The sequence below is a fragment of the Symphalangus syndactylus genome, chromosome 4, assembly GCF_028878055.3.
Source record: "Symphalangus syndactylus isolate Jambi chromosome 4, NHGRI_mSymSyn1-v2.1_pri, whole genome shotgun sequence".
NCBI lineage: Eukaryota > Metazoa > Chordata > Mammalia > Primates > Hylobatidae > Symphalangus > Symphalangus syndactylus.
Window position 1 is genome coordinate 96,219,556 of NC_072426.2, and position 16,280 is coordinate 96,235,835.

The following is a 16,280-nucleotide window of genomic DNA, read 5'->3' on the forward strand; positions in this document are numbered from 1 at the left end:
CTCATTTGGGATTTGGTGTTTGTATTTGAAAATATAGCTGCCCTGAGGAACAGCAGTTAGGAGCCAACCCCCAGTTTAAGCTTCAAGTCATGGAAACTGGCCTGGTTTACCCGGATGTCAGTGATGCCTGGGAAAGCTCTTGCTTTTCCAATGCCCACTGAGCAGAGATTTAATTTACTCAATCGGTACGTGTCTGTTAAGCACATTGCTGTATGCCAAACACTTGGGCATAAAACGTATATAGGCCTTGCCTTCAAGGATTGTCTAGGCTAACTGGGGCAATGCAACATGCATGGACTAAAAGACAGCTAAGTACCTGTCCCATGTGGAATTGGGGGAGCAGATGTGGGCCCTGGAGACAGGACAGGGAGAGCCTCCGGGAGATCTAGCCAGGAAGGAGAACTTCACTGCACCTCTGGGATTTGATCAGGGAGGATGAAGATGGGTGGGGAGCAATGGGGAGAGCATCCCAGGAGTGGTGTCAGCCAGCACAGAGGTGTGGCAGTCAGGAGGACCAAGTCATAGCCGAGAAGTCAGGTGGAAGAGCAGGTCAGTGATGAGTAGGGAGGGCAGCCAGCAGCCTCAGCTCCAGGCCTTGAAGATCAGGCCTTGAGAAGTTTGACTTCTCTGCTTTGGGCAGTGTGGACTTGGCAGGATTTTGAGATTCCAGAAGATATGAGTAAAGAGTAAAAACAAAGCAGGACAGAACAAAAAGCAGAATTTGTTCATTTATTCTTTCAGTGCACTGTGAAGTGCTCACCATGTGCTAGGTGCTGTTCAGGCTCTGAGGATGTGGAGTGGGCAAATCGGGCAGACTCTGCCCTGACTGATAGAGAATAAGCACACGTGTGTGATGAAGGCGGTAGTGGTGGGAAGCAAAGAACAGCAGTGAAGGGGATGACCGTGTTGCTTTCCATGTGGGGCACTGGGCTGTGACTTAGATTGCTCTCGGATTACTCAACTTTTTACTCCAAATTGCTTGGAGTCCTCTGTTGACTCTGAAGGGAATATTGAACCATAAACAATTCATCCTATCTGCTATCTGCGGGTGAATTCTTTCTTCCCAGTTGCCCCTTGGGTGGTGGCTTGGGGCCACGGTAACACTTATAGTATTTCCCGGGAGGTTGTTATAGTTCTGTGCATTTCCTGCAGTAGTGGTAGTGAGGGCATCAGATGCCAGGAGCTCGGGCGGTTGGTATGGCCTTGAGCTCTGAAAATGCTTGCCTTCCCCTTTCCCCTGTTGTGTGGGCCAGCGGCTTGCAGAGCTCCTCCAGCCCTGAGAGACCGTGCCTCCATCCCTCAGACCCTACCTTTCCTGGCCCCAAGGCTGCCTCTGGCTAGTGTGACAGACACACCCTGGGCCCCTGAAGTCTGAAAGTCATATTTTTCGAGGAGGACCTGGCCATTCTGAGTGTGGAATATTGGGGCCTTAAATTTCTTGCCTGTAGAATGAGGCATTTGGGCTAGGGGAGTGGTTCCTAGACTTTTTGTGGGATAATCAATGAATTTTTATAAAACAGACTATCACAAGGCTACCAGCTTTTTATTTTGACAAGCAAAAACATAAAAAAAGAAACTGTCAAATGCCAGCTCTGCCACCATTGTCATTTCATTAAAAGGACATGTTAATACCCAACAAAGGAGTGATGACATAATGTCAAAGAAAAGGACAGTTCTTCCCGGGAGAGGCCCGTCATCAGTCACCTTCCACTGACACACAGTGTGCTGTATTGAAGCTTTTCATTCCATACTGCATCAGGGGCAGCACTGCCCTGTGGCCATGCAGGACCCATGGGAACAGAGCATCTGTGAGCCACCTGCAGGAGCCTTTGCTGCAGAGAGTGAGGCTCCTTGGGGGCTGGATCTTTCTGATTTACAGGATGGCAATGGGCTCCCTCCAGTCAAAGTTAACTTGGCATGAACTTGGTAACTCTGCCTTATTTGATGAACATGAGGGTTTGGGATTTCCTGTGTGTTTGGTTATCCATATCCCAGCCTGCCCTGATGAGAAACAAATGTAATTTTTGCCTTCCTGCTGGGCCCCTGCCACAGTTTTCTTGTGTGGGCAGGTCTTGAGCTGAGCTTCTGGGGCAGGATGGGCTGCCCTGCAGACTGGCAGCTGAGTCTCTGAGTCTCTGATGGACAGCAGGCTGTCTTGGACCCTGCCAGGGTCATCCTGGCTGAGGACTCTAGTAATCCAATTCAAAGTCTCTATGGCTCTGATAGTGGACTCTGGACTGTCACTTATATTTTCCAATTTTATTAAGCTAATTGAAGGAGAAGGAGATTGTTATTTTATAAATATGGCACATTGGCCAGGATGTATGTATTAGCCCTGAAAGTTTGGAGGTTGCCTTACTAATTTTAGGCAGCATACGTGGCCATTTGAGAACATAGCTAATGTCTAATGGGCCATTATATTCCCAGGTTGAATCCTCCTCCCCTAGCCCATTTCTCCAACTCTCTGTCCATACATAGTGGATTATCACTGAATTTAGATGTCTGTACTACAGGATTTTGTTATTTGGAAGCCATAGGTTGTGAGATGGTTGTTTCAGTGGTAGTAGTAAACAGAATTTTATATGGAGATTCCATCTCTGTTCTTGTACATTGGACCTATCCCAAGACAGTGTGGAATAGAGAGAAAAAATATGGCCTTCAGAGTTAGAATGGACTAGATTGAAATTTCAGATCTGCCACTTACAAGATGGGTAATCTTGGAAAATTACCCAACCTCTCTGAGCCTCATGACATTCCTACCTTGCAGCCAGGAGTGGTGGCTCACGCCTGTAATCCCAGCACTTTGGGAGGCTGAGGCGGGCAGATCACTTGAGGTCAGGAGTTCCAGACCAGCCTATCCAACATGTTGAAACCCCCTCTTACTAGAAAAAAAAAATTAGCCAAGCATGGTGGTGGGTGCCTGTAATCCCAGCTACCTGGGAGGCTGAGGAGGAGAATCGCTTGAACCTGGGAGGCGGAGGCTGCAGTGAGCTGAGATTGCATCACTGCACTCCATCCTGGGCGACAGAGCAAGACTGTCTCAAAAGAAAAAGAAAAAGAAAAAAGAAAAAAAGAAAAAACATTCCTATCTTGCAGGCTTGTTGTGAAGATTAAGTTGGTGTAAAATCACCAATGACAGAACACAGTAGATATAAGGGGATCAGTGATCTCCTGAGCGCCAGTTGACCCCCTTGGTCCTCAGGGGATGGGAGAGCAGCTTTGAACCTGGCTCTGAGAAGAGCTGAAGAGGAATCTGTCCTCCTGCAGCATTTCCCAGGGGAGGGAAATGATGCTTGATTGACTTGCCCAGGGTTACAGAGCTGAGACAGTGTGTGCAAAGTAAGGGACGTAAGAATCCAGGCCTCTGGGTCAGACAGTTTAGAGCTGGACAGACCTTGGAGAGTGTTTACATGGCCCCCTGCATTTGAGACAAAGAAACCTGAGGCACAAGATGGTAAGGACTTGTTAAAGGTCACCTGGCCTTTTTCTACCATGAAGACTTCCAAAGAGTAGTTGTTCACACCCAGCACAGGGGTGCTTCTAAGAGCGAGAATCTGGACAGTGCACCCAGAAGGCAATGGCTAAAAATGCCTCAATGGTAGAGTATTGTAGGTCCAGCCGAGATACCCAGTAAACTCACAGGGCTTTCTGACAGCTCAGGGTAATTGGTTAGGTCCCAGCTTCTTTTTAAGTTCCTGTTGCCTGAATCTGTGGACAGTGTGTCCCTTCCCTAAAGGTACAGCCCACAGTTAGCAAACACAGTAGCTGCTAGGTGAATTAATCAGTGCAAATGTCTTAAGCCCTGCTGGTGCAGGGTCTCCAGGGTGCAGAGTGGGAGAAGTGATGGCAGCCAGGGAGAGGTTGGACTATGGAACTTCCCAGGGGCAGAAGTGAACTCTGCCACTCCTGACACCAGCTCCAGGCAAGACCTGGGTCCCCTGTTGCCCTATTTCTCTGGCCCTTGAGTCTCAGAGTAACCGTCTCCTCCATCCACTCCCTTTGCAGAACTCTTGCCATGAAAACCCCAGCTGGTGGTGCCCATGCTATGCTTGATTTGCTTGAGCTGCTTTGGGTAATCTGCCTAATACCCTAATATGCAGGATTATTGGTACCTGGGAGAATGCCCATGGCTGAGAAACCCGCCCAGGAGGTGAAAGAGGTTGCTGGGTGGATTTCCTCTTTGTTTGGCATGGGAGGGGGGACATGGAAGACCCAGCCCCAGCATTCGGGGCTGGTGAAAACCTGAGGCGAAGGAGAGGAGAGCAGCCTGTGGGGAGGGACCAGCAGCCCCAGGGCTTCCTAAGGTATTGAGGTTCAGACACTTCTGGATCTTACGCCAAACTGTGCCACAGGATGTCATAGTTATTGTCATGAAATAAAGCATTTTTTAAAAAGCTAACATGGGGCCAGGCGAGGTGGCTCACTCCTGTAAATCCTAGCACTTTGGGAGGCTGAGGCAGGTGGATCACTTGAGGTCAGAAGTTTGAGACCAGCCTGGCCAACATGGTGAAACCCTGTCTGTACTAAAAATACAAAAATTAGCAGGGTATGATGACACATGCCTGTAATCCCAGCTACTAGGGAGGCTGAGGCACAAGAATCACTTGAACCTGGGAGGCAGAAATTGCAGTGACCTGAGATCACGCCACTGTATTCCAGCCTGGGCAACAGAGTGAGACTCTTTCTAAAAAAAAAAAAAGCTAACATGGACTTTTACTCAGGGGATTTCTAATGTTTTTCCCCAGAAAATCCCTTCACTCAGATGCAGTCTAGCACAGAACCATAATAGGTGAAACTGCTCAATGCAGAAGCACTTTTATTGCCATGGGGTCCGGGGCCCTGCCTCCTCTGCCCTCCCTTGGTAACCAGCCCCCCTGGGGCACCTCACAATGCTGGGCTTCAAGGTGCAGAAAACTGTGGATTTAACTCACCGCCTCTTCTCATCTCCCAGATAGGGACTCTTCTCAGAGAGTTTAGGTGACTGGCCCAGGCTACACAGCCTCTTTCTGGCTTCATAGCTTCTGGTCCAGAAGGCTTCCCCCTGCCCCCATCCTCTGGTAGGAGAGAAGAAGCCCTTCTGCATTGTGCCCAGTTGAGGACAGCTGCATGTGGGGCTGCCAGGTCAGTTTCAACAGACGAGAGGGGACCGGGCAATGGAGTGGCCAAAGAGAGGGTGGGGTGGGGCTCCCGGCAGATGGAATGAGTAACTCAGAGCACAGTCCATCAATGAAGGCTCAAGGGAAATGGCCTTCTGATGTTGACCAGGAAAATTTGAGGACAAAGGGGCTGTGAGGCATGAGGCCCTTCCTTCTCCCACAGCCCTCTGGGGGTCAAGCATCCTGGGACGATCCCATGGTGCCAGGGTGCTGGGCAGAACGTCCAACTTCCAGGGATGAGAGGGGCTTTCCGGCCTCTACTCTGATCCCAAAAGGGCTAGGGGAGATGGTTTTGTGCTAACCTGATGTCCCCTGTTCCCTGTCAGAACCCTACCTCCCACTCAGGTGTGTCAGGCCCTGCAGAGCTCAGCCTCTTAGTGCTGGAGACGGCTGGGCAGAGTGTGCTAAGGACTCCAAGGATACGCATGGTGAGGGAAGCCAAATCTTCCTTAGCAGCGTCTGCATAGAGAACCGTGGTTCTTAGCAGGAGGGCTTCACAGTCCGTCAGCTTGGCCACGCTCATTTCCAATGTGATGCTCTGCTCAACGAAGGGTGAATTTATGGTTCCGGGCAGGTTCTTGGCAGAGAAAGGAACTGTGTTGCTCTGTCCTTGATGGAATTGCCCTCCATAGGCATAGGGCCCTGGAAGAAGGGTCGCGATGGTACAAGCAGTACCTAGAAGTGGGATGAATTGAGTGCTCTTCATGTTAATAAATCTTTCATGGGTACTTTGCAGCAACCGATAATCCTTGCACATGCATTCTCCCGTCTGCTCCTCACACTGTTCCCGGGAGAACAGCAGGATGGGTATGTGTCCCTTTTTGGCATCAGACAGCTGGATTTAAATTCGCACTGTGTCTTCCTTGGCCAGCTACTTAACCTCTCATCTGTCAATGGAGGACATTAGTACCAACCTCATAGAGTTACTATGATCATGCTAAAAAACAGTAGTCAATAGTATAATTATTGTTAGTAGTACTATTTACTAGTAATATCTATTCTAGATTGTGCATGGTAAGAACTGAGTTTCCATTTGATGTAGCTCTCCTCCCTCCTCTCCTCCTTCCCCCACTCCTTCCTTCCCTCCCACCCACCAAGATTTGTCAGGTGCTTACTCGGAGCTCACAGGGATTCAATGTTGAAGATACAGCCATAAATGAAACAGACATGGTGAAACCCCGTCTCTACTAAAAATGCAAAAACTAAACAGGTGTGGTGGCACATGCCTGTACTCCTAGTGACTCAGGAGGCTGAGGCAGGAGAATCGCTTGAACCCAGGAGGCAGAGGTTGCAGTGAGCCAAGATCACGCCACTGCACTCCAGCCTGGGTGACAGATCAAGACTCTGTCTAAAACAAAACAAAAAGAAACAGACAAAAACTCTTTCCCTCATGCAGCTTGCAGACAGTACACAATGATGAAGTAAAGGAAGCAGGAGGCAGACACACCCCGGAGAAGACAGCACAGACAGGGAGAGGTCGGGATGAGGTGGAGAGCTCATGGACAAAGTGAGGATGCAAACCAAAACTTGAGAGAAATGAGGGTGCAGCCATGGGGATCTCTGGAGCAGAGGCAGAGGCCAGCGCAGACAGCCCTGAGACGGGACTGGGTCTGGAATGTCCTGGCAGCACAAGGAGGCCATTGCGTCTGAAGTGGAGCTAGTGAGCGGCAGACTCGCAGGGTGACAGGCACGAGTGGGGCTGATTGGGTGTGAAGACTGTCACTTGTCCTCTGAGTGGGCCAAGAAGCCATAGGAGGGTGTTGGGTACAACAATGACATTGTTTCAGTTACATTTTTGAAAAGTATTGTTCTTCGCAGATGGCCTTTGCCTAAACAACTTCCCAGATCCTGGATGAGGAACCAGTGTCCAAAGAACTGACACGTAGTTAAACCCGAGGCAGACTTGGAGCTTCAAGGCTTGGCTCTAGGCAGGCAGCAGGGAGGGGCCCTGGGATCCCCTCAAGGCAGGCCCAGCCAGCTTCTCATGCCTGAGGCAGTCATCCAGCAGGTGTGGTGCCTGCAGTGACCTTGGTGCCTGGTTCAGCTTGACAGGTGTCAGGAGTGTGCCTGGGGGTGAGAGTCCAAGCGGGTGAGAGCAGGTGTGGTGGCAGCTCACCCTGTCAGGGAGGGTGTGCCCAGCATGGCAGGTCACCTGCTGAGACTTGGCAATTTGACATCCTGTTAGGGTGCATGGTGACAACGGGGGCCCTGCCCTGCAAGTTGCAGCTGGGTAGGAATCTGAGTGTTGAGCCCCGCGTTCTGTGAGGCCTCTGGCTTTGTGGCACAGGACTTCTTTCTCCAGAACAGCCCTGCTTCCTGCCCAGAACCAGAGGACAGTGACTCCACTTCCCTGCGTTTGTAAAGCAGTTGCTTTCAGAAAGGCAATGCTCTGTTACCAGATTAGGGCTCCTTCAAGAATCAGGCAGGGTGACAAGGCAGGACTCGTCCCTGTTCATAGAAAAGAATATGGAGGGTTTGAGGAATGACATGACTCGCTGGAGGCCACCCAGAAAAGCTGGACTTGGTCTAGAGTATATTTTGATTTTCATAGCTCTTCCTGCCACACCACAGACCTGAGAGTCCCAGTATACCGGGTCTAATACAGCAAGGATGAGAGACAGAGACAGCCACATCTGAGGGTCGGGGCTGTGGGGTCCTAGGATTAGCACAAGCTTGCTCTCCTGTGCTAGACCAGAGCAGCTGTCATGGCTGGGGAAGGCTGGACCCTTTGAAGACAAGCGGGATTGGTCCTTGTCGTGACCCTCACACCTGAACCCAGTACCAGGCCAGGTGGAGCCTTCTGCCAGTCCTAGGAACACCCTGAACTCCAGGTTCCAGGCTGGGGCACCAGAGTGACTGTGTCACTTGGGCTAGATTTGGAGCAATTGTCTTATCAGGGAGACAACAAGAGATAAGGGAAACAGAGCAACTGGGGCTGGCTTCCCGGCCTGGTGGTCACCTGGCTGGGCTGGGTGGCCCTGAGCTTATGGCTTTCCCTCTGGGCCTCAGTTTTCTCATCTGTACACTGTGTGTGTGGTAGTTGGGTGGTGGTGGGGATCCTCAGGAATTGCTAAGGTCCCTTCTCAAGCTTTGGTCTTTGATCTTGTGATTCAGTGGGAAATGCCCAAACGCATCAGATGAGGTTTGTATCTTGAGCACCAGGTGATGGGGTCCAGTCAGGCCCTTGGCCCCAGGTGACATAGGAAGGGTGAGCCCCTCTGTGGCCATGTCAACAGAAAGTCATCATGGGGAACACCACTAAAGGGGATGGGGAGAAGGCATAGAAAGGGGTGAGGGCGTAAGGCTGGGCACAGCCCCGTGAGAGGTTGCCTAGTAGGGTGGGTGTCAGGAGGGGACTGTGGCCACTCTGCTCTCTGGTGTTCCCTGCCTCCTGTGCCTGCACCCTTGCTCTGAATCCCTCCCCACCTTCTGATGTGGGCACTGAAATTAGATGTCACTGTTGCCACTGAGAGGCAGCTGTGGCCTGCTTTACACAAGGCTCTGGTGGGGAGAGAGGGCAGGGTTGGAGGCAGATCAAGAGTGGCCTCCAGTGCAAGGCCGAATCCCTTTCTCAGGGAGCTGCCAAGGGCAGGGGGAGGGCTCCTGCAGGACCTCCTCTGAGATGGCCTCCCCATGCTATGGCCTCACCTGTCATTTTTCTCCCTGTTCTTCCCTCCATGTTCCTTTCTTTTCCCAAGGCATCTTTTCTTCCATTTCAGAAGATCTGGTGGCCTGTCCTCCTGAAGCTGGGGTAGCTGGAGGCTGCAGCCAGTGGGGTTTATCTCCCTTACACACACAGACACACACACATGCACACACATGCGCACACACATGCACACACATGCACACACGCACACATGTACACACTCACACGTGCACACAAACGCACAAACACGTGCACACGCTCACACGTGCACACACGCACACACTCACACGTGCACACACATACACACATGCACACACATGCCCACACGCATGTGCAAGCACACGCACACAGTGATTTCCTGACTGACATTGGGCTGCCCCTACTCGGAAGTGCTTCCTGTGTAAGGACAGGGTCCTCTGCAGTGGGAGGTGGAAGGTTTGGGCGTGGCTGGATATCCCCTTTGCTATTTGGAACAAACCATTTGTTCCCCTGTGAGGCAGTGTCCTGTGGGGACAGGAGCAAGAGCAGAATGCTGGGACTCAGGAGGCAGCCTCTCCCTGGTCCTAAGCCTCCTCATCTTAAAAATGGGAGGTTGATCTAATGGGGTGAGTCAGAAGGAGTCTGAGATGTCACTGGGTCTAGGGTCCACCCTGTGTGGGAATCCCTGCCCCAGCTGTCCTGGGTGGCAGTCACACAGCACCTACTAGAAGCCCTGCAGGAGTCACAGCACCTGACCTTCTAGGGGCTCCTTGCTCATTGGAGGATAACAGTGTTAGAACCTGCACTCCGTTATCCTCCATTCTGTGATTATTTATTAAAGATTCACTCTGGCCAGTGTGCTTCCCAGGGCCGCTGGTTGATGAAAGTGGTGCAACTTCAACGGATTACCCTTAGAGGCCTCAGCCCCATCAGTGGGTGCTTCATCAGGGCAGCTGTAACCGCTGTGTGCCCGGGACTGTGCCAAGCTTCAGCTTCCCCACCACCTTAATGAGGCGGCATGTTTGTCCCCATCTTACACAGAGGAGGCCGAGACTCAAGGGTTGATGGGCCACAGCCATCAGCTTGGAAGTTCTGGAGCAGGTACAAGCCCAGGTGGGCTCTCTGCTTCCAGCCTGAGCTCTCAGGCTCTGCGCCTTTTTCTGAGAGGTACCTGCTCTTAGTTACCCTGTCTGTAAAATGGAAATAATTTCACTTGCCTGTTGGATGTATTATAAAGTTTAAGCAAGATAATGCATAGAGAACACTTAATTCTTAGTTGCTGGCACCTAGTTCTGTCTTGTTCAATGGTGGCCAACACTCTTATAATGGACTCTGCCCCTGCATGTTCCCAGCAAGGCTACTGAAACTTCTCTGCTCTTTTTTCTTTGGAGCATGGAGTTATAATGCCTGCTCCCCATAAGGGGTGCTTTGGCCAGAGTGAAGTCAGCGGTGGAGAGAGGGACCTCTTCCTCCGGGCACAAGATCTGTGGCTAGCCTAGTGGCTAGCCTGGCTGGCTGGCATCAGGCTTTAAATAGCTCCCCCATCACTCCTCCCAGTCCTGCTTCCCACACATGGTAATTAAGCTCACAACATCTAGTGTAAGCAAATAATAACAAGGGCATTATCTCCCTTTAGTCTGTGTTTTTCCTTGCCTATCATAAAGTAATTAAAATAATGAATGCCTTGTAAAACAATAGGTAAGAGGGCTGGCGAAACAGCATTATCTGCCACATACCTCTTGTGCTATGAATTACTGATGCAGTTAACCACTGTGACTGGAGGGCCCCCCTGCCTCCCAGCCTTTTTCACGTTGATTTCTCCTCTCCAGGGTCTACCAAGGGGCTGTGGAAGTTGGGCCCCCGGGACTGAGGAGCAGGGAGCTAGCCTTCCAGGTCCCCACGTGGTGGCCAGGGACCAGTTCAGAAACATCCTGGGAGGCATGACTCAAAAGGAAACACTAGAGCCTCAGATGTGGGACCGTCTCCCTGCCCTCCTCTTTTCCCCACTCCTCCACCAATGTCCAGTATTGAAACAAGCAGGTGGTTCTGTCCTTGGGTGAAGGGAGAGGCCAGGAGAGAGCTGGGGGTGAAGACCCATGTCTCATTTCAGCAGTCACCGAGCCACACCAGGGTGGTCAGGAGCTGTGGTCCCCAAAGTGGGCTTCCAAGGCCAGCAGCGTCAGCAGTGCCTGACATCTTGGTTCAAATGTAGGTTCTGGGATGGGCCCGGCACACTGTGTTTCAACAAGCCCTCTGGTGTGCTTATGATGCCCACTCATTTGTGAGAACCATTGTTTTATGGTGTCAGTGGCAGGAGAAGAAGCAAGGGGTGCTGGGATAATTGCTCGAACCTGTGTTTTGTGCTGTTGACACTGTTTAATCCTGACAATGCCTGAGGGGCTGGCAGTACTGTCCCCATCTTATGGAGGAGGTCCCACAGCGGTGGGAGAGCTGGAATTTCCCCCGAATCTACACCTTCAGTTACCATGGTTGACCCTGTATCAGGGCCTCCCCATCCTCCTAAATACCCTCCTGTCCAGAGTCTCACAGGGCAGAGGCTCAGGGACCAGGGCAAGACCTAACAGGTCCTATTTGAGACTGGCCTGGGAGGCTTGGGCAGCAGGTCCCACACATGTCAGCAGGCAGCCCCCAAATACATCTGCCCTGTGGCTTCCCCGTCCTGGGCCTCCTCTTGGATCATTCTAGCTCCGTGGGGCTTAACACATTTGGAAAGAAAATATTAGCATCCAGGGCTGCAGGTCCTGCTTCTCTCTTCCCCAGCTTCCCTGAGCCACAGGCAGCCAGAGGGAGAGAAGCAGGAATCGGGAGCAGATTCCTGCCTGCTGTGGCCAAGTCCTCAAGAGGATGACTCACCAGTGCGCCCTCCCCACCTGCCTCCCACATGCCTGGCCACCCTCTGCCCCGCCCCCTTTGTCACTGCAGACAAAGCTTTTCACAGCTGACTTTGGTTCTTCCCCTTACTCCACATCACAATGATCCCCAGTGTGGCTTTGCCTTGGGAATTAATTCCAGAGTTTTAAATGATGAACATAATTTGCTGGCATCTTTTTAAACATCTTCATCTGCAGTCATAATTGCAGTGGGTATTTGTGTTGGGGTCCAGTTAAATATACATTGTTAGATAAATAATGAATAAGGTTTTAGTATAAGTATGTCCCAGGTACTATTTGGAATATACTTATACTAAAAAGTTATTTGTTGTTTATCTGAAATTTAAATTTTACTGAGTATCCTGTATTTTATCTGGCAACACTAAACCCAGCCTTTGTAGCCAATGAGGGGCTGATACTCATAGCCCTTTCTAGACATTCATTCATGGTTATTGAGCCAACTCTGTGCCAGACACTCTATCAGGCACCAAGGCTGCAGCAGTGGGGGAGACAGACAGTAAGTGAAAGAAGTAAATGAATTATTAAGTATATTAGCGGTTTTAAGTGCTATGGAGAAAAATAAAGCAGAAAAATGCTATTGGAAAGAAAGTGTTGCAAATTTAAACAGGTGGCCAGGGAAGACTTCATTGAAAAGGAGCTATTTGAGCAAAGACTTAAGGGAGCAGGACATAAGTCTCTGTGGGAGAAGAGTATTCCAGGCAGAACACTCACTGTGTGCAAAGGTTTACAGTTTAGGCCCCTATGTGGGGCTCAGTTATCTGATGAGATCAGCCTTGTTTCCTCAAGCACATTTTAAGCCAGAAGGGGAATGTATTGTCTCCTGTAACTGAAAGGGTCTGGTGCGGATTGCAGGCACAGCTGGATCCAGGTGTTCAAATGATGACATCAGTAGTCTATTACTTTTACTTTTCTCTGCAGTGGCTTCATTCTCAGGGAAGGATGACTTTTCCTATTCTTTCCTGCAAATGTTCCATGCTTGAGTCTTATTGGCTTGGCATGGATCATGTGATTATCAATGGCCCAATTGCTGTTGGCAGGGGGTAGAAAGGACTCCACTGTTGGAGCCAATGTGAGGCCATCTGTCCCCTTTGAACCACATAGACTGAGAGGAAGAGATAATTTTCCTAAAGGAAAGTGGGGGTGCTGCTGTGAAAAGGGGCATAGAGGCTGGGTAGGCAAAGACCACAGGACATCTCCCACACTTTCTTCCTCCCTCCTCAGCATGCCCTAATCTTAGACAGGTTGCGTTTCCTCTTGCTTTGGTATCTTTTTTTTTCTTTAAAATGGGAGGAGACCAGAACTTTGGGAGGCTGAGGAGGGTGGATCACTTGAGGTCGGGAGTTCGAGACCAGCCTGGCCAACATGATGAAACCCCCTCTCTACTAAAAATACAAAAATTAGCTGAGCGTGGTGGCCGCGCGCCTGTAATTCCAGCTACTAGGGAGGCTGAGGCACAAGAATTGCTTGCACCTGGTGGGTGGAGGTTGCAGAGAGCCGAGATTGCACCACTGCACTCCAGCCTGCGTGACAGAGTGAGACTTCATCTCAAAAAATAAAATAAAATAGAATAGAATAATACCATCCTTCTTTGTTTCACTAAGATGTTTTAAGAGGCAGTAAAGAAAATATTCTTTTTTAAATAAAGACTTTTAAAAAATCAAAGGCATAATTTACCCCTTTTGCTTTACTCCTGTACCTTTAAGCCAGTTTCCATCTCAGCTGGGGACCCCTTCTGGCTCTGGTTCTTTATGGGTAGGGCATGTTATTTAAATCCAGTTGTTCCCTATGTCTCAACTCTTGCTCTCTCTGTTGCCAGGAGGCCCAGAAGATTAACAATGGCTCAAGCCAGGCGGATGGCACTCTCAAACCAGTGGATGAAAAAGAGGAGGCAGTGGCCGCCGAGGTCGGCTGGATGACCTCCGTGAAGGACTGGGCGGGGGTGATGATATCCGCCCAGACACTGACTGGCAGAGTCCTGGTGAGTCTCCACCCACTTCTCACACCAGGAGGCCTTGCTGTCTGGGCCAAGATGGCTTTGCTTATGAGACATGGTATTTCCCAGGGTCTTCTGCAGGAGGCTGGCTATTGGGAGGTGGGGGTGAGCAGAAAGTGCTCCTGCGTGGTCATGGAGAAGAGGCTCGGTTCCTCGTGTACAGGGGTTTGTGGAGGGATTTTCAGGGAGTGGGATTTGCAGTGGAGAAGGATTGTTGGGAAGACGTAGCACATTTCCTCTGCTAAAGCGCACACGCATGCACACACACACACCCTCCATCATCTTGGAGAGGAGAAGAGGGTTAAGGAAATATACCAGAAACTTATGGAAGGGCTACAAATGCAGGGATCCCGGGGAGTGCTGAGTAAGCCTGTGTTTGGTGGCCTTCGGGGGATGTTCTTCTTGTCCTGTGGTAGCCCGTAGGGACCCCCCTCTTGGAGCAGTTTCCTAATTTTCTGCAGTGTGTGAGCTGGGCCCTGTGCACGGTGGAAATCAGTCATGCTGGTGGTGGATGCATCAGCAGCCCACATGAGATTGTCTCCTAAGCCCACCTGCAACCAGGGCTGATTCTGCCCCTCCTTTGTACATTTCCAACATCTCTCTGATCTGCTTATATGAAGCTTGGCTTCACTGGCCGGCCTCATGAGCCCTTGGTTTTTGTCAAGGATCATTACTGGGACAGGCTTATAGTGATCAAGCATCCTAATTTGCCTGAGACTGAGGAGTACATGAGACATGAGTCTTTCAGTCCTGGGCAAACAGGGATGAATTGGTCCCATAGCCAGGCCCATGCTCTGGGAAAGCCCTGGCTTGCTTTCTTGGGTCTGCTCTGGGTCAGGAGTTTCCCTGAGAAGGATATTGCATTCGGAGTGATTTCTCATTGTGATTCTGGAAGCTGTTTTGTTTGGGCCACCTGTCCTGGCATGAAGCTAGGGCTCAGTCAAGAGTCATTTGGCTCATAGATAGAAGGAGTAGGGACATCCTGAGGCCTGCGAGGCTCAAAGACCAGGCAGGGACACTGGAAAACAGTCATTATCTCTGAGTCTCACAGCAAAAACTCAGTGAAGAGATGACTGCAGATGGAGGGAGGTGGTGAGAATTTCACATCTCAGAATCCTTCTTGGGGAGAACTCAATGTTATGTCTGGGATCAATATCACACACACTTTTGTGGGAAGGAGTGAGAGAATGAACGTGGTGCTTGAGTAATCAAAGGTGCTGGCCACACAGCCTTCAAGAAGGACAGGTTCTATTCACCGAGGGATCTGCCGTGAGCTGTGTGCTGAAGAGTCTGGTTATGAAACTGTGGCTGATGTCAATTGATGGCAAAATGGAAAGAGGGGACATTTAAAGTTGGAGTTTTGGAGGAGGAGAGAGAAACTGGTGAGGTCAGTGCCTGCTTGGAGGAAGGCAGAGAGGGAGACAATTCAGTCTGGTGTGACCCAGGAAGGACAGTGTCTAGTGGGGACTTGGAGGTGCCTTGCTGTTGGCTGTGCTGTGTAACAGCACCTCTATCTCTCCTCCTGCTTCTTGACTGAAGTCTCCATTGCTCTTTCATGCTTAAAGAGGAGTGGATTCTGCATTGGAAACTTAGGTTGAATTCTGAGTCTGGGTATTCATGGGGACAAAATGGAGTTAGTGTATTCTATATGTATGGTGGTGATAGTGAATGGGGAGCAGCAGACAGTTTGGCTGCACAAATGTGACACTTGTTCCTCCCATGTGGCCATTATAGACAGGTCTAAGTTTCTTCATCAGCATTGCAAGAGTTACTGAACACTAACTCTGGGCCAAGTGTATTTGTTTCAGCTCTGGAGAAAACAAGGAAGGATCCTGATTCTATTGCACCATATGCAGAAGTTATTGAAGGAATGCATGGAGGATAAGTGCTATGAGTACAAACACGGTGCCCACGTGTGGAGTGTGGGGAGGGGCTGTAGGGGAAAGTAGGGCTGATCAGAAAAGCTTTCATAGGGAGGAAAGCCTTTGAACTAAAACTCTCATTTCAAGATGAACTGCTTTATGGCGGGAAGATATAAAAAATTAAAACATATCCAAGCTTAAACACAAGAAAATGACCACTAGGTGGGCCGGAATTTGTGAAGAATACCTAATAAGACAGAATGCATTTGCAGTGAGCTTTTAAGTGTGAGTTAGGATCTTGAGAGTCAAAGGAGAGGAAAGCCTTCAAAGTGAGGAGAGGAAAAACAGAGAAGGAGACTGGTGCTCTGGGAAATGCGGGGTGCAGACCCCAAAGTCTGGGGAAGTGTCCTGGAGACAGCCTGGTGGGGCTTTAAAGGCCATGCTAAAGAATTTTGGGGCCGGGTGTGGTGGCTCACGCCTGGAATCCCAGCACTTTGGGAGGCTCAGGTGGGTGGATCACGAGGTCAAGAGATTGAGACCATCCTGGCTAACACAGTGAAACCCCATCTCTACTAAAAATACAAAAAATTAGCCGGGTGTGGTGGCGGGTGCTTGTAGTCCCAGCTATCAGGAGGCTGAGGCAGGAGAATGGCATGGACCCAGGAGGTGGAACTTGCAGTGAGTCGCTCTGCTGAGATCGCCCCACTGCACTCCAGCCTGGGCGACAGAGCA

General features: G+C 50.3%; 1 protein-coding gene across 46 annotated transcripts in view; it reads left to right on the forward strand.

The window, feature by feature from the left end:
• The window catches only part of KCNMA1 (potassium calcium-activated channel subfamily M alpha 1), a 779,318-nt gene that overhangs the window by 216,272 nt on the left and 546,766 nt on the right, over positions 1-16,280 (forward strand). For 44 of the 46 annotated variants that reach the window (XM_063637484.1, XM_055275615.2, XM_055275604.2 and 41 more), the window contains exon 2: positions 13,510-13,671. The exons of the other annotated variants lie outside the window; for them this stretch is intronic. In XM_063637484.1, the coding sequence (XP_063493554.1) occupies positions 13,510-13,671 (162 nt within the window). The remainder of the gene's footprint in view (positions 1-13,509; positions 13,672-16,280) is intronic. 46 annotated transcript variants of the gene reach the window in all.